Raw genomic sequence first — 23,881 nt, 5'->3', positions numbered from 1 at the left:
TTGAATTGGAATTTAACCTCTTGAATTAATTCAATTGAAATTGTTATGGCTTCCTGGTTATAACCTTTCTTTCTTTTTCCCATCAGATACTGTACCAGAGGACTATGAGTTCTACCGCAAGCAGATCCACATCAGGGTGTGACTTTAAGCCTAGCACAGCATCTGTGCAGCTACATTACATCACCTGTGCCTTCGCTGTATCCTGTGTGTCTGTGTGTGCGCATATACATGCATACTTTTGTGTTTTTAAGGTACATTTACTTTACAGTGGTACTCTTTCTGTCTTTAACTCCACAGCAACCTTACACCTGACTACAGGTTGGCCAAGTCAAGAGTTAAAGATTGATTGACAAAATAATAGTTTTTATTATTATTATATAAAATGACAAAATAATAGCTTGTATTATTATTATATAAAATGAAGAATGAAAGCTATACTGAACAAAAATGTTAACGCAAAATGCAACCATTTGAAAGATTTCACTTAGTTACAGTTCATAGAAGGAAATCAGTCAATTTAAATATATAAATTAGGCCCTAATTTATGGATTTCACATTACTGGGCAATGAGCACAGCCATGGGTGGGCCTGGCCCAGCCAATCAGAATGAGTTTTTCCCAACAAAAAGGCTTTATCACAGGACAGAAATACTCTTCATCTCCTCAGACGATCCTGCAGGTGAAGAAGCCTGATGTGGACGTCTTGGGCTGGCATGGTTACACGTGGTCTGCAGTTGTGAGGCCGGTTGGACGTACTGCCAAATTCTCTAAAATTATGTTGGAGACGGTTTATAGTAGAGAAATTAACATTACATTCTCTGGGTAAACTCTGTTGAACATTTCTGCAGTCAGCATGACAATTACACACTCCCTCAAAACTTAAGACATCTGTGGCATTGTATTGTATGACAAAACAGAACATTTTAGAGTGGCCTTTTCATTGTCCCCAGAACAAGGTGCACCTGTGTAATGAGCATGCTGTTTAATCAGCTTCTTAATATGCCACACCTATCAAGTGGATTAATTATATTGACAAAGAAGAAATGCTCACTAAAAGGGATGTAAACAAATGTGTGCACAATTTGAGAGAAATAAGCTTTTTGTGCATATGGAACATTTCTGGGATCTTTCTCATGAAACATGGGACCAACACTATACATTTACATTTTTGTTCAGTATACTTTTAAGAAATCAAGATTGTGAAATCCCAAGGTAAAGGACGATACTGAGTGTACAAAACGTTAGGAACACCTTCCTAATATTGAATCAGAAGAGCCTCAAGTCGTCAGGGCATGGACTCTACAAAGTATCGAAAGCCATGTTGACTCCAGTGCGTCCCACAGTTGTGTCAAGTTGGCTGGATGCCCTTTGGGTGGTGGACCTTTCTTGATACACACAGGAAACTGTTGAACGCGGAAAAACCCAGCAGCGTTGCATTTCTTGAATTGTTTGTCATGCCCACTCACCCTTTGAAGCGCTCTAATGTTCCTAATGTTTTGTACACTCAGTGTATGTGTAGAATGGAAAATTAAATGCATAGTTTTTTTTTAGTAGTGAATATATGTTGGAAAAATGTAAAAGCCTAATCTTAGACTTAAACTGAGCATCATGAAGGTTTCAGACTCACACTTGTCATATTACACACCACTGAATCCACTGTTAAATTGTACAATATTTCTCATGATGAAGGGTTTAACACAAGGCTGAGTTTATAATGAATTCTATACTTGTTCTTTCTATGAGGATCATCGAAAACAAAGGTGTGTGTGTGTGTGTTATTTTTGCCCAATAAGGAAATAATGCTATGCATAGCTATTACAGATATGGAAGTAATTAAAGAGAAGTACTGTATATCTCACTGACTTTTGTGAAGAATGAGATGAGACAGACCTATGTGGAAGCCTGCGAGAAACACATTTCACAGTAATAAACATCCAAATCTCCATCCACCATCTTTTTTACTGAGTCTGTTTGTATGTAACCCATAATATTAGATCTCACCAACCCAACATATACATAAGATGAATTGGCTACATTTACACAATTCTGAGCCTTTTTTCGGACTAATTGGTATTTTGAGTGAATAAGCAAGCTGAGTTCGGGTCCTCGGAAACAAGACACGCTGCATCTTAACACACTGCTCGCTTAACCCAGAAGTCAGCCTTACCAATGTGTCGGAGAAAACAGGTCATGGCTAGAAGGCATCCAGCTTTGGTCATATTAACGTCAGATTTGACTGTTTGTAGCAAGTTAGAAGAACTTATGCAACAGGTTAGGATAATTAAAGTAGAAGGTTAGGAGAATTAGGTTAAGGTTAGGAATAGGGTTAAGGTTTGCTAAAATGGCAACTTTGAATGCCAGCTGGAATCCTTCAGCACATTGGTAAGGCTAACTTCCGGGGTTAAGCGAGCAGTGTGTTAAGAAGCAGCACGGCTTGGCAGGTCACGTTTCAGAGGATGCGTGTCTCAACCTTCGCCTCGTTGCAGGGATGAGATAAGGTTGTAACTACCATTTGGATATCATGAAAATGGGGGCAAAAAACTAAGATGCATTGTGATCTGAATGTGATCAGATCCTCTTGCCCATCTTCGGAGGTAGTCAGGCACACATTGTGTCTGGATATCTTACAAGTGTAGACGGCTCTGGACAGTGAATCCATTTAAATTATTATTCTGCCCTCTAAAATAATTTACAACTGGCACCACTGACTTATGGCATCAGCAGGCTGTGCGTCTTGCAGGAGGGCCGGGAAATCTGGTCACAATGCACACACAGTGGATGGATAAAATACATTTTAACACCATGTGTAGACAAGTCTGAAAATGTGGGCACAAAAAGAATGAGGAAAAGATCAGGACACGGGATTCATGTTATAACCAGGGGTGTATTCATTACGCAGACTCTGTTGCAAAACATTTCGTCTGTTGCAACTGAAACCATTTACTCCAAACAGAAAACATTTTGAGACGAAAACGTGAATTTCTATTGAAAAAAATCAGGTAGGTCACTCTCCGTTTCGTTCTTTTCAACCTAGCAACATAAAGGTTGCTAGATCGAATCCCCGAGCTGACAAGGTAAACATCTGTCGTTCTGCCCCTGAACAACGCAATTAACCCACTGTTCCTAGGCCGCCATTGTAAATAAGAATCTTAACTGACTTGCCTAGTAAAATAAAAAAGTCAGCGGTGTAAAATAGAAATAACACTTGTTATAATTCACTGTTTAATTACCTCCAAAAACAATGCAACTATCATTGATGTTGATGCTATCCATCTGGTCAGTCAGTCTGGCTGAAATCGCTCACTAAAAATCTATTTTAATGCAGCTTTATATTCACATTTGGGAAAATGCAAGGTATGGTTGGAAATGTTTTGGTCTCTAGCGTTCTTCCTTCTCCCAGGGAACAACCGTGGGCGTGGATAAAAAAAAGACGCGGCAGGCGTTTACATGGAAAATAACTATAGCAGCACACGTTGACCTCTAGATGGAGCAATGTGATCACAGTTTTAGTGGTGACAGGGGAAACATGAACTTTCTCTGCACTTCTGATTCACGCTCCAGACATTCAAATTCAAACACCAGTCAAATGTGGGTGAAGCAGATTATTTGATGAAATTTGACCAATTTCGACCGTTGACTACCCAGCTAGCACACTACCCAGATAGTCTCACCACGTCTTGCCAGTTAGCAAACATTCTCCATACTTTTTCCCGATGTATCATGTGTACAACATCGGCGAGATGTATGTGTGCTATCTGGGTATAATATATGTCATGACATCCAATCGTAACAATCTAATGTCTCAGGAAAAAAGGGTAACACTTGAAGTCTTGATAACTTTGCAGCATTTAAATAAAGTCACATAAAAAAAGTAAGGAATGTAGGTAAACGCCCAGGTATACGTTTTATAATTTAATAATCTATAACTATTTGGAACTCTGTAACGTGGCTCATATTCAGTCATAGGTCAAACTTACAGTATGAGTATTACCTATGAAGCCAGCGTTTAAACATTGACATTGCTTGAGTCAGTTTTCCTGCTTCCAAGAAAGCACCTGGCATACTCATAAACATCCGCCGCAAAAGCAACAGCAGTCGACCTCTCTTCAAACTTTATTCATACATGTTGTAATTGGCACAAAGCCAGCTGTCGTTGTGTAATGGATATTACAAGCAATGTCAGAAATTAGCTATGTGTGTGACCCATTATTCTGAGATTGTTTACCACATTTGTCTTCAACCCCAAATTAGTTTGTCTCATGTTTGGTGTTTTACGGAATATTTTATTCATGCTATGGTTTCTCACTAGAGGGCGCTTTTCTCATTGCAAAACAGCAATATCACTATGCATAGATAATAAACAGAGTGTACCAGCAGAAATAGTCGGGATTATTTCCTTTTCAAACAACCGAAAGTGAGCAGTTGTAATCTGAATAAAGGGAAAAGGCAAATATGTTTGTAAACATACCATTCAAAAGTAACATGATGATTGAGTGTCTATATAGCTGTACCATGATATTTGCATTGCTACTAAGTAAACCTCCAATTGGTCCCCACTATTCCACCCACTAAAAGCCCTCCTCATCCCGAGTTGGGTTGTCATCCCAATGCCCGGCAGACCACCCCCGACCCCCCGGATCCCATAGCCCTGAAGAGACTGGGATCCATCCTTCGAAAAGAGCACACAGTGCCACTCACAGAACAGAAGTACATCAATTGCCAAATGCATTTCCATCGCCCTCTCCTCGATTTGTATTATATATAGCCATCAAAAAAAAAATATATATATAATAAAATCATGTTTATCTTATTTTCCATAATTAGCTATTAATATGTGTAGTAATGTAGGCAATTTATGCAAAGGATTTTACCTCTCACCAGTCTCGCCATTACCAAAATGACATTATTGCAAGCCATTATTATATTAGCAAACAATTATTGTGAATCATCCTGTATTGTTCCTAACATCTTTTACTCCCTCACAACAGTTGTGGCATACACACATACACCCACACACTCATACACACTCAACCCCTTTCCCTCACACAACCATAGGCTCACATTTTCAACAGTTGCACCATCCCAGAGCCCAACTCAAGAAAGGTCTTGATTTACGAATGCATATACAGTTGCAGCTGTATGAGAAGGCCTGCAAGACTGCAAAAAATGGACAGAAATGGGGAGATTTTATTAACCATTATCACGTCCTTGATGTACCCCTTTCCCCTGAAACACCCACAACACGGTCCCCCGTATTGACCATATTCCCAAGCATCTCCATGCAGTCAGACTATTGATTTTGTGCCACCAGGGCCACAATAATATACCCCCTCATGATAGTTTGTTGGTGATGTGGACACCAAGGAACTTGAAACTCTCAACCTGCTCCACTACAGTCCCGTCATTAAGAATGGGGGCGTGCTCGTTCCGCCCACAATAATCTCCTTTATCTTTATCACGTTGAGGGAGAGGTTGTTATATATAACTTTTTATAAGCATGTATGAGCCTTCATGATGTGTTATTATAAGGGTTATATAATATGTCTCTCTATGTATAATTTTTTGAACTGACTCAAAATGGCTGATATTTTGTTAGGATCATTACTTATGGGATAATGATAAGACATAGGATCTGCATGCTAAAAAGATGACAGTTGTTGAGAAAGCTTTCCTGTGACCCAAGGTTGCAGGGTCTTCAGTCCTTGTCATGGTTGAAAAGAACCCAAAGCAATTAAGCGTGTGTGTGTGCATGCATGCGTGCGTGCTCCTGCATGCATGCATGTAGGCCTATGCTGAAGCCCCAGGACCCAGGCCTGTGGGGGACCCATGAGGAAGCAAAAAAATGGTATAAAAAGGAAATATATACTGTATATACAGTATATATTATATATGTAGTATATATTTTGTATTTTTATTTTACCGCAACCACCAATCACAGGAGGATTCAAGAGCCTGCTCGCAATGAGAGTAGACTGCTTGCTGCTGCCACTCTGCTAATCATCGAGGGTGGAGAGAAGGTAGGAGACCCCCATGGGTAACTGGCATAATAAATAAATGTGACTGGTCAATTGTGTGAGTCAGGGGCTGGGCCCAAGAGGCAAAAGAATAAACAAATAAATAAAAAATGAGGTTATTTTGTTTTATTGTGATATTTTTTTTATCCAACCACAGGAGCCTGCTCTCAATGTTCAAAATACACCAGAGAGCATAATTTAGCTACAGGGGATCAATAGTTCCTTAAATAATAATAATGTGGATTAAGTTTATCACAAGCACATACAGGCATCTGACAAAAATAAAGGAAACTCCAACACAAAGAGTCTTAAAAGGGTGTTGGGCCACCACGAGCTGCCAGAACAGCCTCAATGCGCCTTGGCAATAAATTCTACAAGTGGACCTTAACCATGCCAGGAAAATGTATCCTTTATTTTGGCAGTTACCAGAATGCCTACCTTTGGGAAGGCCACAGTTTGGGCAGCGTGCACCAAATATGCAGTGGTGTAAAGTACTTAAGTAAAAATACTTTAAAGTACTACTTAAGTTGTTTTTTGGGGTATATGTACTTTACTATTTATATTTTGACAGCTTTTACTTCACTACATTATTAAATCAAATTATGTACTTTTTACTCTATACCCTGACACCCAACAGTACTCGTTGTAGCAATATTGATGTATTATTGAAACACTCGTTACATTTTGAATGATTAGCAGGACAAAAAAAGTTACATTCATGCACTTATCAAGAGAACATCCCTGGTCATCTCTACTACCTCTGATCTGGCACCTTACTACACACAACTGCTTTGTTTCTGAATGATGTCTGACTGTTTGAGTGTGCCCCTGGCTATCCGTAAACAATTGTGCAGTCTGGTTTGCTTAATAAAAGGAATTTTAAATAATTTATACTTTTACTTTTGATGCTTAAGTACATTTTTTGCAATTACATTTACTTTTGATACTTAAAAATATTTAAACCCAAATACTTTTAATATAGTAGAATTTGACTGGGTGACTTTCACTTTTACTTGAGTCATTTCCTATTAAGGTATCTTTACAAGTATAACCTTGAGTACTTTTCCCACCACTGCAAATATGCCTTGTGGTCATAGACATATACCCCATAGAAGGGATTTGTAACCTCTTACTCTGGCAATTCGAATGTTAAACTCATGAGCCTAGCAATGTATGCCAGTCCTGACTTGAATGGGAACAGCCATGTATGGATTATATTTAGGGCTGGTTTCAGAAACCGAATGAAACATTTAGTTTGGAAAGAAAATGCATACAGCTGAAAAGAGAAAACTTATCTGTCTGTAGAACCATTAGAAACAATTTTTTTGCTAACAGCATCTTGAGATAGGTAACAACAGTACGCTACTGCCACTACGAGCACATTGGCCACCAACGGTCCATGAGTAGCCTAGCTATGGCTAACACCTTCATCATTAGGTGAGTCAGTGTGCCACTTGAAATTGTATTTAGTAGCCTACTGTAGCATATGATATACACTGAGTATACAAAACATTAAGAACATATGTTCTTTCCATGACATAGACTGAACAGGTGAAAGCCATAGACCCTTTTCCAGATGCGCGCGACTCTAGGCGGCGGTAAGAAAGCCATCGCCAACTGCCCTCCTTTCAACATAGCATAGATGTACGTTTTTATTACTTCTAAATAAAATGACTGTTGGGTTATCATACGCTTATAATTATGTTTTGATTATTGCTTGAACAGTCGCTAAGATTATATTCGCTTGTGATCTTTGCATAAATAACTATTTTGGTTGCAGCAGTTGTTAGCTAAAATGCTAACGTCATTGATATAGGTAGGATAGGCTGTCACGTTAACTAATTTAATACCAAAAGCTAGCCAAAGAGCCATTTTACTGGTTGAAGTTTAAGTGTTTTTTTTAAAAGTATAATGCAGTTGATTTGCGATGATGACACAAAAAGAATATTAAGAATGAATTTCATCCCAGTTTTACAGTTAAAATATAATCCAAAAGTAGTGTGAAATGCACTCATATGCAACATGTAAATAGAGGCACCCGCTATCAATTTGCATACCGGCTTTTGTCAAGAACTGCAAAGGCGCAGTGTTTTCCACGGTAAAGTTTCCTGTGTGTATCATGAATGATCCACCACCCAAAGAACATCTAGCAAATTTCATACATCTGTGGGAAGCATTGGAATCAACATGGGCAGAAATCTCGGTGGAGTGCTTCGATACCTTTTAGAGTCCATGCCCTGACGAATTCAATACCAATTGATCTCAGTTTGTCAGTCAAGAGTTGCACTCATTTATGTAATTTGTCAGCTATTCTCTTCTGTCATGTAAATTACGTAGACTTGCATGAAAAAAAAACAAAGCCATGGGGCCAATGATTTCTTAATTACAAGGTCTACAGCCAATGCTGGGAACTTTAGAGTCCATATGTTAGTTATCAATATGTCGTTTTGGATGTTGATTTGATAATAGCAGTGGATGTACACTGAACATCACCCCTCATAAATCTCGTTAAAATGCAGATCTGGCTACTTTTTCGAAATTGGAATAATGGAATAACAAACCTGAGGAAAATGTATGTAGTTCATTTTGATAATTTTGGGGGATGGTTGTAAGTTTTATGTTGTGTGCAGTGACATGTCTGACTGTGAACCTAATCACGATGTGCTTCCTTGAAAGCCTACTGAAGGCATGGCCAAGCCTATGTAGAAATATGACCAAAAGGTTTTACAAAAATATTCCAAAGCAAGCTTGTCCTCAAACAACTCTGTCAAATTGTTTCCCCAACAGACTGACAATAGTTAGAGCCTTAACACTCATTTATCCACTACCAGGATGGAAAATGTAAATCGATGGGGCTGTAAAATACTAAATCACGTTATAGATTTGAGGGCAAATTAATTATCTTCTTCCTGTCCCGGGCTTGTGAAGTTAATTTATTTCTCCAGACAAGCGTCTAGTCTAGCCACTCCTCCGCATCCGTTACAACTGCTGAGCACTCGCGCTCTCTTCTCAGCCACGAGGTGTCCACGCGCAGTTCCCGGGTGGTGATTGGTTAAAGACAACACAAGCATATTTTTCAACCAATGACAGTGATGTGCATGCGCTGAGCCATGTTGTGCATTCTGCTTCCACATGCTCAGCTGAGGTGATCGACAAACCTGGTGAATCACTGGCTGGTCTCCACATATAAAAGCTGCGCCTTCTTGGTTTATAGCTCACACTGTTAACATGAGAGAAGGTAACATATGAGTTTAGTCGTACGCTATAAAGCAAGCATTTTGCGCTGCATCCCAATCGTAGACCTATGAACCTCGCCCAATCATATTGACAGTCTAATTGAACAACAAAACTTCGAATTGGAATAGCTCTGAACTTCTTGCAGTTCAAATCTTCTTCGACTTGGATATCGATTAAATAGCGAACATGGTTGTTATGTCAAAGAGAGTGAAGACCTTCGAGGTTATTTTCAGCGATCCTAGCAAGACTTTTTACTGCAGTGGAGACAAAGTAGCCGGGAAGATCCTGGTGGAAGTAGCTGAGGTGACGAGAGTCTCGGCTATGAAAGTGCTCGGAGTTGGATGCGCAAAAGTGGAATATGCCAAAGGAAAGCAGAAATGCCGAGAGGAGAATGAGTACTTGAGATACGAAGAGGTTGTTCAACTTGATGACCAGCCAGCTGGTAAGATCCTCATATACATTTTCCAAGCAATCAACATGATAACTTGTTTTTAAGTGTAGCCATGTGGCTGCCCGTTTAGCTGGTGCTGCTGTCGATGATGATTAACTTGCTAGCTAAGTAAGGTTAGTGACTCTCAAATCATTTTCGTGATTATGACATGCATTTCAAATGTCACTGTAAGGGTTGAATTACATATTAATGTGAAATAACGTTATTAGATTAGTTTACCGAGCTGTTATATAGACTGAAAGTGCCCCCTACTTATGAGGAGTCATTGATTTAGAGTTGAATTTCATGGAATGAACAATGCAAACGATTTTGGCAGCATTAACTGAGCAGTGCATGGTCAGTCGATACAGGGAATCCCCTTATGAGGTGTCAAGCATTTAGTATCTATGTTTCACTGTACTTGGCAGAGTGGCATGGTGTCCTTGGCAAACCCCCCAACACAAGGCTTGGCAGGAAGTTAACATAGCTGATAGTCTAAAGTAAAAAATAAACCAACCTTTTGCCTGATTAGTGGAATTGGCAAGATAAATCACCTTTATTAAATGGCTTTCTTTTTCACTTTCAGATCATGATGGATCAGTTATCCTTAGACCTGGCAACAAGTATGAGTACATGTTTGGATTTGAGCTCCCCCAGCAAGGGTATGTCTCTGCATTGGCCTGTATTATTTTATTGTCAATACAACAAATCTTCCTCTCTGGGTCTGTGGCTCTGTCTTATCTTTTTACCTTTTTGTTTCCCCAAAGGCAGATTGTGTCTTCCTACAAGGGCAAGTTTGGCTATGTCCAATACTATGTCAAGGCCTTTATGGAGAGACCTGCTCAGCCTGCCCTGGAGTGCAAGAAACACTTTGAGGTGGAGGAGCCCCTGGATGTGAACACACCAGATCTGTTGGTGAGTTCATCTCTCGCATACCGCAGCCTGAACTGCAAAAGTAGAAATAGCTGAGTTGCACGCTAACTTGCCACTTGGAAGTCTGAAAAGAAACTCCTCTTTTAATAGTATTTCTGATACACAACATATGACATTTTGAAAGCATTAACCTGTCTAGGTTAACCCCCCCCCCCCCCCCCAAACATTCAGCTGAAAAGGCAGCGCGGGATATACAAAAATATTTGTAGAAATATTTAACTTTCACACATTAACAAGTCCAATACAGCAAATGAAAGATAATCATCTTGTTAATCTAACCATCGTGTCCGATTTTTAAAATGTTTTACAGCGAAAACAACATATATTTATGTTAGATCACCACCAAATCCCAAAAAACAATTTTTTTCCAGCCAAAGATAATCACAAAAGCAGAAATATAGATAAAATGAATCACTAACCTTTGATCATCTTCATCAGATGACACTCATAGGACATCATGTTACACAATACATTCCTGTTTTGTTCGATAATGTGCATATTTATATCCACAAATCTCGGTTTACATTGGCGCCATGTTCAGAAATGCCTCCAAAATATCCGGAGTAATTACAGAGAGCCACGTTGTGTCAGATTTTTTAAAACTTTATGGAAAAAGCATACCATGCAATAATCTGAGACGGCGCTCAGAGGTACACAATATTTCTCTGCCATGTTGGAGTCAACAGAAATACGAAATTACATCATAAATATTCCCTTACCTTTGATCTTTCATCAGAATGCAGTGCCAGGAATCCTAGTTGTTTTGTTCGATAATGTCCATTACTAGTGTCCAATTAGCTACTGTTGCTAGCATGTTTAGTTCACATGTCCAAAAGCTGGCACCAGTCCAGGCGAACTTGGGACGAAAACTTCAAAGTTATATTCCAGGTCGAATAAACTGGTCAAATTAAGTAGATAATCAATCTTCAGGATGTTGTTATCATATATATCCAATAACGTTCCAACCGGAGCATTCGTTTTTGTTTACAGAGTAATGGAACGCATGGCTATATCATGAGAAATGCGCCTGACCAGGACCTGGCATTCTGCCAGACCACTGACTCAAATAGCTGCCATCCGGTCCCACATCACACTAGAGGCTTCAGTCAACAGTCAGTAGAACGTGGAAGTGCGAACATATCTATATCTTACTGGGATGTGAATAGGCGATGAGTTAAATCAACCAGCCCCAGAATTTCCACTTCCTGTTTGGAAGTTTGCCTGCCATATGAGTTCTGTTATACTCAGACATAATTCAAACAGTTTTAGAAACTTCAGTGTTTTCTATCCAATAGTAATAATAATATGTATATATTAGCATCTGGGACAGGGTAGGAGGCAGTTCACTATGGGCACGCAATTCATCCAAAGTGAAAATGCTGCCCCCTATCCCTAAAAAGTTAAGAGTGAGCAGTCTGTATCGCAGACTTTTCCCTTGCACTATAATTTCAAATGTGGGATTAGTCGGGTCCTGATGTAAAGCTTCAGGTCGGCAGCTCTGTCATATGCTGTGCATCTGCCTTGTAAAGCCTTAAAGCATGGACAGATTTGTCCCTAGAATTCTTCAAATTATTAAGTTAACTTGGCATTTATGTGGACATGAAGGAAGAGCGATACTGAATTGGAGCTCTAAAAAACATGGTTAAACATCTGTTCAAGTGAGCCCCTGTGAAACCACTATTTTTCTTGCCCTCTCTACAGTCTCCTACAGGTGGCATGAAGGAGAAGAAGGTCACCTGCATGTTCATTCCTGACGGCCAGGTGTCCCTGAATGCCAAGATTGACCGCAAGGGGTTCTGTGAGGGTGAAGACATCTGCATCTGCGCCAAGTTTGAGAACACCTGCTCACGGATTGTGGTCCCCAAGGCGGCCATCATCTCCAAGCACACCTACCAGGCCAATGGCAGGACCAAGGTCTTCCGCCAGAAGCTCTCCTCTGTGCGCGGCAACCACATCATCTCCGGCATGTGCGACGCCTGGCAGGGAAAGACCATCCGGGTGCCCAAGATCAAGCCCTCTATGCTGGGCTGCAACATCATCCGTGTAGAGTACGCCCTCATGGTGAGCATCTTGATCCCCTCCAACTAGCAAAATAGCAGAGTGCTAATGGCTTTGGTGTTAAGCAGCCGTTTCGAGTAGCAAAGAACTTCCATTGGGGAAATTAAGTGTATTGATCAACCTTCAAACTAACGCATCATAGACATGCTTGTAATACTATGGTCATTACTGTAAATCCGCCAGATCCCTTCAGTTGGATAAGGGGATTAGCCAAGTGACCGCACTAGTTTAGACATGCAGCCTTTTGAAATGGCCACTCGGCAAGTCTGGTTTCTAATGTTATCCCGACCTGCAGATCTACATGCACATCCCAGGCAGCGAAAAGCTGATCCTGGAGCTGCCGCTGGTCATCGGCACAGCCGGCCTGGGAAGCCGCACCAACAGCATGAGCAGCACAGATGGCTCGGTCAGCAACGCCTCAGCCAGCTGGGTGTCCCTTCGCATGCCTTCTGCGCCCCCCAGCTACTGTGACGTCACACGTGACTGCCGCCTGGACCAGCCCCTCACGCCACTTCTGAATGACTACGATGGTGACGACAGTCCCATCTTCATGCACGCCTCTGCGTTCCAGTTCCCAAACCTGCCTGCCTACTCTGAGGTGAGTATCTCGAAAATAAATGCAGAGTGATTAAGTGATATCTCCATGATGGCACTAGTTGAAGGGTGATTGAATTGATGAGCAGGTGGTCTAACAAAGCGTCTCGTATGTTTCAGGTTGATGAGGAGTTCAGTGGCAACGCTCACATGCTGCAGGTCTGCTGAACTACCTTGTAGCTTCCAGAACTCTGGTCCACTGCACAAGGGCCACTTTCGGCACTTAGCTCACTTGAGTAGAAGAGCCAAACTACTTATGGAGAAGTGTTGGACGGACTTTGAGAAGTGATGTGGCGGATATCGGAGCTGGCCCTGCATCGAGAAAGGAAGAGGATGTGAAAAGCAAGAAGCTGAAGAGTGCCTGCGCTGTCGACAATCTTTGCTGCGCCATCTAAGCTGATCTTGTTCTGTTGCTGTTCCGGTTTCTGAACGTGCCACTGCAGACCTTGTGGTTTGCGATGTCTTGTCCATTAGTTTCCCACCGGGGCCAAGCACACGTTGACAAGTCCCCAACTGATTATGAATAAGCTCTTTGCTTGTTGGGTGTCCGTCCTTCATAGTGTGTAGTCAATTCTTATAATTCCTGTATTTCATGAAAATTGGGATTTCATCTGAGCAACCATATTTTGTTTATTTCTAAAATGAAAGTAAGCAATTTTATTATGGAGTTTGTTTGACAGACTGATGTTAAGAGGATATTTGTTGCTTTTGATAATTGCGACATGTTGAGAGATATATATTCTCCCAAGACAATCGTGCCGAGTCCATATATTTTTCTGTACCAGTGTTTTTGAAAATGTTAATTCTATGGTATTGCACTTTCTTATGGATGCATATTGCTCTGTAACTGCCTACAGGAGATCTCCTGATTTAGATTTGTTTCTGTTGAGAGAAAAAAATGTTATGTTTCTGAGTGTCCAAAACAAAATTCAATATATTATGGCAAGGGCTCAAATTGTTTCTTATTCCAAATGAGGGCTGAATCACTAAGCCAAACAGGTGTATTTAGGCTTAACTCCTCGCACATGCTATCAGACGTTGATATGTGAATATTATTGTCAACATATTTGGTTTCTCCTAGACAGTGTCGCACTGTGGGATGCCTAAGCAGGCCCTCAACTGAATGACTAAGACTGATCTGTGAGAACACATATGCAATGCATCTTTTATATTTTGTGCAGATCATAAATGAATTTTTTTTTTTTTGTGAGACCCTATGGGTTAGTATCTATTAATAAAAAGTTTGAATTAATTTGTCTTGTGGTACAAATCTAATGTGCATGACGACAACCTACAATCATTACGGTTTAGCCAAGTGTTAATGGTACCAGGCCACAATTGCTTATAGAGATGATCCCTTCGCTGAAAGGGAATTTTAATTAAAAGCCTAGGGTGGGATTCAATCTGTATTGCAGAAAAATCCTCGTTTATAGCTCAATTTTAATGGCAATGTTCCAGCATTCGCGGTAAACTCATGTCGGCGCAATGGGATTTTGTTTTTATGCAGATCTGCGATATGGATTGAGTTCTGCGCCTAGTATTTACACAATGGTTCTGAAACCTTCGGTTTCACTAAATTCCATGTTATAACCAGTCATACTATTTTTATTGAACTTGTGTAACTACAGCTTCACGACTATTGGAGGTAGCACCTTTTCAGAACTAAAATCAGGCACAATTTTTCAAGAGACCCACAATAACGAGAGCAAATATACTTGAACCGGGATTCAATCCGATTGCGCTTTGCAATGCATGTTTTAAAGGCAACGTTACCCCATTCACAGTAAATGCTGCATGTGACGCCTCAATTGGAAATGGCCAAAAAATGAAACATTGTGCAAATCCACAATTGATTTCAATCCCTGTCCTTGCCCATAACTTCCCCTACCAACTGAACAAGGATAAACACAATTCTTAGGAAACATTCCCTTAATTTACCTAGCTAGAAAAGATACTTGAAAGGCATTTCAAATGAGAGTGGAGCGAATGCAGGCTTAGTTTAGTTGTGCTATGCATGGTGTATACACTATTGGGTTTGTGACCTCTTATCGTCTTTGGGAAGCTTGTACTTTTATCCTTTCAAGTTACCTCCATGTCTAGTGATCCCAATTATGTTTTGTAAATAGAGGGAGATTAAAAGAACACCTGTTCCCAGGTTTTTACCACTTCACCTCACTTATAATACTGAACTCAGCAAAAAAAGAAATGTCCTCTCACTGTCAACTGCATTTATTTTCAGCAAACTTAACGTGTAAATATTTGTATGAACATAAGATTCAACAACAGACATAAACTGAACAAGTTCCGCAGACATGTGACTAACAGAAATTGAATAATGTGTCCCGGGGGGGTCAAAATCAAAAGTAACAGTATCTGGTGTGGCCACCAGCTGCATTAAGTACTGCGGTGCATCTCCTCCTCATGGACCGCCAGATTTGCCAGTTCTTGCTGTGAGATTGTTACCCCGCTCTTCCACCAAGGCACCTTCAAGTTCCCAGACATTTCCGGGGGGAATGTCCCTAGCCCTCACCCTCCGATCCAATAGGTCCCAGACGTGCTCAATGGGATTGAGATCTGGGCTCTTCGCTGGCCATGGCAGAACACTGACATTCCTGTCTTGCAGGAAATAACGCACAGAACGAGCAGTATGGCTGGTGGCATTGTCATGCTGGAGAGTCATCTCAGGATGAGCCTGCAGGAAGGGTACCACATGAGGGAGGAGGATGTCTTCTCTGTAACGCACAGCGTTGAGATTGCCTGCAATGACAACAAGCTCAGTCCGATGATGCTGTGACACACCGCCCCAGACCATGACGGACCCTCCACCTCCAAATCGACCCCGCTCCAGAGTACGGGCCTCGGTGTAACACTCATTCCTTCTACAATAAACACGAATCTGACCATCACCCGTGGTGAGACAAAACCGCGACTCTTCAGAGGAGAGCACTTTTTGCCAGTCCTGTCTGGTCCAGCTACCGTGGGTTTGTGCCCATAGGCGACAGTTGCCAGTGATGTCTGGTGAGGACCTTACAACAGGCCTACAAGCCCTTAGTCCAGCCTCTCTCATACTATTGCGGGCAGTCTGAGCACTGATGAAACTCAGGCTGTTGTTGTTGCCATCATGTACCTGTCCCGCAGGTGTGATGTTCGGATGTACAGATCCTGTGCAGGTGTTGTTACATGTGGTCTGCCACTGCGCAGGACGATCAGCTGTCCGTCCTGTCTCCCTGTCTTAGGTGTCTCACAGTACGGACATTGCAATTTATTGCCCTGGCCACATCTTGAGTCCTCATGCCTCCTTGCAGCATGCCTGTAGCACGTTCACACAGATGAACAGGGACCCTGGGCCTCTTTCTTTTGGTGTTTTTCAGGGTCAGTAGAAAGGTCTCTTTAGTGTCCTAAGTTTTCATAACTGTGACCTTAATTGCCTACCGTCTGTAAGCTGTTAGTGTCTTAACGGCCATTCCACAGGTGCATGTTCATTCATTGTTTATGGTTTATTGAACAAGCATGGGAAACAGTGTTTAAACCCTTTACAATGAAGATCTGTGAAGTTATTTGGATTTCTACAAATTATCTTTGAAAGACAGGGTCCTGAAAAAGGGGCATTTATTTTTTTGCTAAGTTTATGTCCCAAATTAGATGGTTTTCTCCTTTATGTCTGTATAGCGTGGGAATCCAAAGTCGTGTCATTTTGCTTATATTACCTGAATGCGATGGTTATACTACAAGCCTGTGGCCAGAATATTTTGGTAATTTGGCCTTTTAACGCTTGATTGACGGAGACAGGCAGATATGGAGTTTGGAGAGGACTCATTTATTGTTTGTGCCCTTGTCTAGTCAGTGATGGATTCAGTCAAGACTGAGAAGCATGAACAGGGGTCATTTTTCCTAAGCATATTCTCTTTTCTTTCGGTGCTGACGTGCCTGAGTGCTCCTGTGGGTAGAGCGATAAGGGCCGTCGCTAATCTTCTGTCCAGCAGCTCCACCTCCTCTCTTCTCTGACTTAACCTCTGAAGCCTATGCTTCAATTTCACTTTCTGTCTGAACATATAGGGTTGATCCTAAGTTGAGATCCGCAAGGCCTGACTCTTCAGACGTCATAGGGTCACCGGTCACATGACCTGGGGAAACCTTAACAAATTTGTTTCCTGGGCCCACCCCTCGTATCCATTCAGGATCCCCTTACGTTTGTGGACACATGGCCTCACACAGCTCTGTGAGGTCACACCGACTAGCTACGTTAGTAGTAGAAGTGCCCATCCTCATGTCATGCCATGCTTTTCCGTTGCCATTTTGCCAACATCTGCACTAATGTACATGGGAAAACTGTTTGGTTTGGCCATATGTCATGGGTGGGTAGTTGCATGTACAGGTGTACACAACTTCCCTGTGGTCAAAGGATGAGGGTGGCATAGGCCAGATTTGAAAAAATAACTGTAATGTCCACCTTCTTCTGGAAACATTCCCAAAGTTAATGGTTGACCAAAGGAGTAGCAGATGGTGAACTGAAATGGTTGAAACCCACCCACGCATATTGGTTAATGGCTGTTTCCCTTGAGATTGTTCCACTCCATTGAGTCACCATTACTTGCCCATTCTGAACTTAATGAGTGGGAATGGCTAATGTGGTGGCTGTGGAAGAAATATCAACAGCAGATAACAGAGCTACCCAAATACTATAGGAAATGTTATAAATAATATATTATTCACTGTAGTATTATACATACACATATATATATATTAATATATATATATATATATATATTATACACTAGTGTTTTTGCGGACTAATATTGTAGTATTTACAGTTAAAGCTGCAATATGTAACTTTTTGGGCGACCTGACCAAATTCACATAGAAATATGAGTTACAGATCTGTCATTATAATTGCAAGCAAGTTCAAATCAAATCAAATCAAATTGTATTTGTCACATACACATGGTTAGTTCCGACAATGCAGTAATAACCAACAAGTAATCTAACTAACAATTCCAAAACTACTGTCTTGTACACAGTGTGAGGGGATAAAGAATATGTACATAAGGATATATGAATGAGTGATGGTACAGAGCAGCATAGGCAAGATACAGTAGATGGTATCGAGTACAGTATATACATATGAGATGAGTATGTAAACAAAGAGGCATAGTTAAAGTGGCTAGTGATACATGTATTACATAAGGATACAGTCGATGATATAGAGTACAGTATATACGTATGCATATGAGATGAATAATGTAGGGTAAGTAACATTATATAAGGTAGCATTGTTTAAAGTGGCTAGTGATATATTTACATAATTTCCCATCAATTCCCATTATTAAAGTGGCTGGAGTTGAGTCAGTGTCAGTGTGTTAGCAGCAGCCACTCAATGTTAGTGGTGGCTGTTTAACAGTCTGATGGTCTTGAGATAGAAGCTGTTTTTCAGTCTCTCGGTCCCAGCTTTGATGCACCTGTACTGACCTCGCCTTCTGGATGATAGCGGGGTGAACAGGCAGTGGCTCGGGTGGTTTTTCCCATTCCTCCTTGCAAAACAGCTCGAGCTCAGTGAGGTTGGATGGAGAGCATTTGTGAACAGCAGTTTTCAGTTCTTTCCACAGATTCTCGATTGGATTCAGGTCTGGACTTTGACTTGGCCATTCTAACACCTGGATATGTTTATTTTTGAACCATTCCATTGTAGATGTTGCTTTATGTTTTGGATCATTGTCTTGTTGGAAGACAAATCTCCGTCCCAGTCTCAGGTCTTTTGCAGACTCCATCAGGTTTTCTTCCAGAATGGTCCTGTATTTGGCTCCATCCATCTTCCCATCAATTTTAACCATCTTCCCTGTCCCTGCTGAAGAAAAGCAGGCCCAAACCATGATGCTGCCACCACCATGTTTGACAGTGGGGATGGTGTGTTCAGCTGTGTTGCTTTTACGCCAAACATAATGTTTTGCATTGTTGCCAAAAAGGTCAATTTTGGTTTCATCTGACCAGAGCACCTTCTTCCACATGTTTGGTGTGTCTCCCAGGTGGCTTGTGGCAAACTTTAAACAACACTTTTTATGGATATCTTTAAGAAATGGCTTTCTTCTTGCCACTCTTCCATAAAGGCCAGATTTGTGCAATATACGACTGATTGTTGTCCTATGGACAGAGTCTCCCACCTCAGCTGTAGATCTCTGCAGTTCATCCAGAGTGATCATGGGCCTCTTGGCTGCATCTCTGATCAGTCTTCTCCTTGTATGAGCTGAAAGTTTAGAGGGACGGCCAGGTCTTGGTAGATTTGCAGTGGTCTGATACTCCTTCCATTTCAATATTATCGCTGGCACAGTGCTCCTTGGGATGTTTAAAGCTTTGGAAATCTTTTTGTATCCAAATCCGGCTTTAAACTTCTTCACAACAGTATCTCGGACCTGCCTGGTGTGTTCCTTGTTCTTCATGATGCTCTCTGCGCTTTTAACGGACCTCTGAGACTATCACAGTGCAGGTGCATTTATGAGGAGACTTGATTACACACAGTTGGATTGTATTTATCATCATTAGTCATTTAGGTCAACATTGGATCATTCAGAGATCCTCACTGAACTTCTGGAGAGAGTTTGCTGCACTGAAAGTAAAGGGGCTGAATAATTTTGCACGCCCAATTTTTCAGTTTTTGATTTGTTACATTTTTTTGAAATATCCAATAAATGTCGTTCCACTTCATGATTGTGTCCCACTTGTTGTTGATTCTTCACAAAAAAAATACAGTTTTATATCTTTATGTTTGAAGCCTGAAATGTGGCAAAAGGTCGCAAAGTTCAAGGGGGCCGAATACTTTCGCAAGGCACTGTACAAGGGATACTAGTACAGAGTCAATGTGCAGGGGCACCAGTTAGTCAAGGTAATATGTGCATGTAGGTAGAGTTATAAAAGTGACTATGCATAGATCATAACAGAGAGTAGCAGCAGCGTAAAAGAGGAGGGGGGGTGCAATGCTAATAGTCTGGGTAGCCATTTGATTAGATGTACAGGAGTCTTATGGCTTGGGGTAGAAGCTTTTTAGAAGACTCTTGGACCTAGACTTGGTGCTCCGGTACTGCTTGCCATGCAGTAGCAGAGAGAACAGTCTATGACTAGGGTGGCTTTGAACATTTTTAGGGCCATCTTCTGACACCGCCTGGTATAGAGGTCTTGGATGGCAGGAAGCTTGGCCCCAGTGATGTACTGGGCCGTACACACTACCCTCTGTAATGCCTTGCAGTTGGAGACCGTGCAGTTGCCATAACAGGCAGTGATGCAACCCGTCAGGATGCTCTCGATGGTGCAGCTGTAGAACCTTTTGAGGATCTGAGGACCCATGGTAAATCTTTTCAGTCTCCTGAGGGGGAATAGGTTTTGTCGTGCCCTCTTCATGACTGTCTTGGTGTGCTTGTTAGTTTGTTGGTGATATGGACGCCAAGGAACTTGAAGCTCTCAACCTGCTCCACTACAGCTCTGTCGATGAGAAAGGGGGCATGCTCGGCCCTCCTTTTCCTGTAGTCCACAATCATCTCCTTTGTCTTGATCACGTTGAGGGAGAGGTTGTTGTCCTTGCACCACACGGTCAGTCTCTTACCTCCTCCCTATAGGCTGTCTCGTCGTTGTCGGTGGTCAGGCCTATCACTGTTGTGTCATCGGCAAACTTAATGATGGTGTTGGAGTCGTGCCTGGCCGTGCAGTCATGAGTGAACAGGGATTACAGGAGGGGACTGAGCACGCACCCCTGAGGCGCCCCCGTGTTGAGGATCAGCGTGGCGGATGTGTTGTTACCTACCCTTACCACCTTGGGGTGGCCCATCAACAAGTCCATGATCCAGTTGCAGAGGGAGGTGTTTAGTCTCATGGTCCTTAGCTTAGTGATGCGCTTTGAGGGCACTATGGTGTTGAACGCTGAGCTGTAGTCAATGAATAGCATTCTAACATATGTGTTCCTTTTGTCCAGGTGTGAAAGGGCAGTGTGGAGTGCAATAGAGATTGCATCATCTGTTGATCTGTTGGGGCGGTATGCAAATTAGAGTGGGTCTAGTGTTTCTGGGATGATGGTGTTGATGTGAGCCATGGCCAGCCTTTCAAAGGACTTCATGGCTACAGACGTGAGCGCTACGGGTCGGTAGTCATTTAGGCAGGTTACCTCAGTGTTCTTGGGCACAGGGACTATGGTGGTCTGCTTGAAACATGTTGGTTATACAGACTTGGTCAGGGAGAGGTTGAGAATATCAGTGAAGCCACTTGCCAGTTGGTCAGCACATGCTCACAGTACACAGAGCGTGATCACACAGTTGTCCGGAACAGCTGGTGCTCTCATGCATGTTTCAGTGTTATTTGTCTCAAAGCGAGCATAGAAGTAGTTTAGCTCGTCTGGTAGCTCTCGGCTGTGCTTCCCTTTGTAGTCTGTAATGATTTGCAAGCCCTGTCACATCCGACGAGCATTAGAGCTAGTGAAGTATGATTCGATCTTAGTCCGGAATTGACGCTTTGCCTGTTTGGTGGTTCATCGGAGGGCATAGCATGATTTCTTATAAGCTTCCGGGTTAGAGTCCAGCTCCTTGAAAGCGGCATCTCTAGCCTTTCGGTCAGTGCGGATGTTGCCTGTAATCCATGGCTTCTGGTTGGGGTATGTATGTACTGTGTCACTGTGGGGACGACGTCATTGATGCACTTATTGTTAAAGCCAATGACTGATGTGGTGTTCTCCTCAATGACATCAGAGGAATCCCAGAACATATTCCAGTCTGTGCTAGCAAAACAGTCCTGTAGCTTAGCATCTGCTTCATCTGAACACTTTTTTTTATTGATCTAGTCACTGGTGCTTCCTAATTTAATTTTTTACTTGTAAGCAGGAATCAGGAGGATAGAATTATGATCAGATTTGCCAAATGGAGGGCGAGTGAGAGATTTGTAAGCGTCTCTGTGTTTGGAGTAAAGGTGGTCCAGAGATTTTTTTCCTCTGGTTGCATATTTAACATGCTGATAGACATTTGGTAAAGGGGATTTAAGTTTCCCTGCATTTAAGTCCCCGTCTAGTAGGAGCGCTGTATGTCCCGTTGTAGTTTAATCTTCCGTGTAGGTCATCTATTTTATTGTTCAAAGATTGCACGTTTGCTAGCAAACTTCAAGGGAAGCCAGTCTGGATTTTGCTTCACACCAATCACATCACATCTATAAACCAAACGTCATTGACAGAAAAAAATAATTGCAACTCAATATAAAGAAGGTGTTCCTAATGTTTTGTATACTCAGTGTATATGTAAGCAATTAAATAAGAACACACAAAATAGACTTCAGAGTCCCTGGACTTAATGCAATGAATCCCTTTGAAAATGGCGTACTGTATGTGGCATCGATATGAGTCAGAAACAGTTAATCTAGAGTCAAAATTTACTATAAAGTGTAAATATTATAATTTTGGTCATAAAGTCAGTATTGTCTAAAACAGAGTTTTGAACATCCGTGCGTCACAATGGGTAAATGAAGGTTGGATTTTGATTTCACGATGTCTATTTTCCCACTAACATGGGGTGAACAGCTGTGGTGATTGCTCTCTATCCAATAGCATAGATGGGTTGGTTGTCTAGCAACAAAACCGACGCGTGCACAACTATGGGGCAAAACAGACAGGGTTGGCTTAGATTGTTGACAACATCTAAACTATATTTCGTCTCCAATGTTTATTGAAAACATAAATACACTTGCACAATGAGCACTTGCTGTCTCTCAAATACATCGTTACAGTTGTTGGTTAGCTAGCTAGCGAATTTCAGCCATATTAGCGTTTACATGAAATCAGTAAAAATACCTCAGAACAAGACATGCTATCAAGAACAAGATGAAACGAGCCAATTAAGATTCCCCACATGGCAGTTTCTTGTCATTGTTGCTAGCTATCTGGCCATCCAAAATCAAAACAACACATGGACTTCTGCCCAATTGAAGCGTGCACATTGTTTTCGTGACGTTGTCAGCTAACCCATCTATAGACATCGAGACAGACCTGGGGCCTGTTGCACAAAACTAGGATAAGGGATTAAGCCAGGATATCTTGGTGATCCTGGCTCAATTGATCCGTAATCCGGTTGCACTAAAGATGGATAGGGGGCAGGAGGATATGTTATGGTATAAATTACCATGGAGATTTATTCTGTGGAGCTAGCCTGCTCCAGACCAGGCTAAATTCCAGGATCTATTTAATCTCATCCCTAATGTCAGTCAGCAGTCACCACAAATGGAAACCAATAGTTATTTCACTGCTCACTATACATTGTTATCACATATAACTAGACCCACTGTTATTTAAACGTTTGTGATCATTAATTTCAATGATTTTGGATAAAAAATGATTTTTAGATGATGTTGCTATCATTAGATAATTTACAGTTTCCCATAGACTATAAGGCTATATATAAAATGCTAGAATATTAGGGCCACAGAGGGGAAAAAAACACAAGTCATAATATGGTAACCAGTTGTTTTAAAGGAGGACAGTTGTTAAAATGACAGATGTGGGGCATTTCGTGAAATTGTACTTCAGTATGGTTTCATAAACAAAGACATGCTGATGTGCCAGAATATTAAGTATCACATTGTCATAAGTATCAAAACTGTAA

At 41.5% G+C, this 23,881-nt stretch overlaps 2 protein-coding genes across 2 annotated transcripts in view; both read left to right on the top strand.

Moving 5' to 3' along the window:
• The window catches only part of LOC110488229 (thrombospondin-3b), a 35,735-nt gene extending 33,787 nt beyond the window's left edge, over positions 1 to 1,948 (top strand). Inside the window, exon 23 of the mRNA XM_021560367.2 lies at positions 87 to 1,948. Coding sequence (XP_021416042.2) covers positions 87 to 142 — 56 coding nt within the window. The 3' untranslated portion in view covers positions 143 to 1,948. The remainder of the gene's footprint in view (positions 1 to 86) is intronic.
• Positions 1,949 to 9,180: 7,232 nt separating this feature from the next.
• On the top strand, positions 9,181 to 14,514 carry LOC110488228 (thioredoxin-interacting protein). Its single transcript, XM_021560366.2, has 6 exons — positions 9,181 to 9,692; positions 10,267 to 10,342; positions 10,448 to 10,595; positions 12,315 to 12,674; positions 12,967 to 13,269; positions 13,386 to 14,514. The coding sequence occupies exons 1-6, from the start codon at positions 9,437 to 9,439 to the stop codon at positions 13,431 to 13,433; spliced, it is 1,191 nt and encodes a 396-aa protein (XP_021416041.2). The 5' UTR covers positions 9,181 to 9,436; the 3' UTR covers positions 13,434 to 14,514.
• Positions 14,515 to 23,881: the final 9,367 nt, after the last annotated feature.

This window comes from Oncorhynchus mykiss, chromosome 32, assembly GCF_013265735.2.
Source record: "Oncorhynchus mykiss isolate Arlee chromosome 32, USDA_OmykA_1.1, whole genome shotgun sequence".
Classification (NCBI taxonomy): Eukaryota; Metazoa; Chordata; class Actinopteri; order Salmoniformes; family Salmonidae; genus Oncorhynchus; species Oncorhynchus mykiss.
Note: the sequence above shows the minus strand (reverse complement) of the source record. Positions and strands in the feature narration are given on the sequence as shown.

What these genes read in the sequence shown, in the direction of transcription:
- LOC110488228 (XM_021560366.2), top strand. Translation starts at nt 9,437, where the DNA reads ATGGTTGTTATGTCAAAGAGAGTGAAGACCTTCGAGGTTATTTTCAGC. An exon ending in GTGTAGAGTACGCCCTCATG is followed by an intron (nt 12,675 to 12,966) that starts GTGAGCATCTTG and finishes CCCGACCTGCAG; the next exon opens with ATCTACATGCACATCCCAGG. An exon ending in ACCTGCCTGCCTACTCTGAG is followed by an intron (nt 13,270 to 13,385) that starts GTGAGTATCTCG and finishes CGTATGTTTCAG; the next exon opens with GTTGATGAGGAGTTCAGTGG.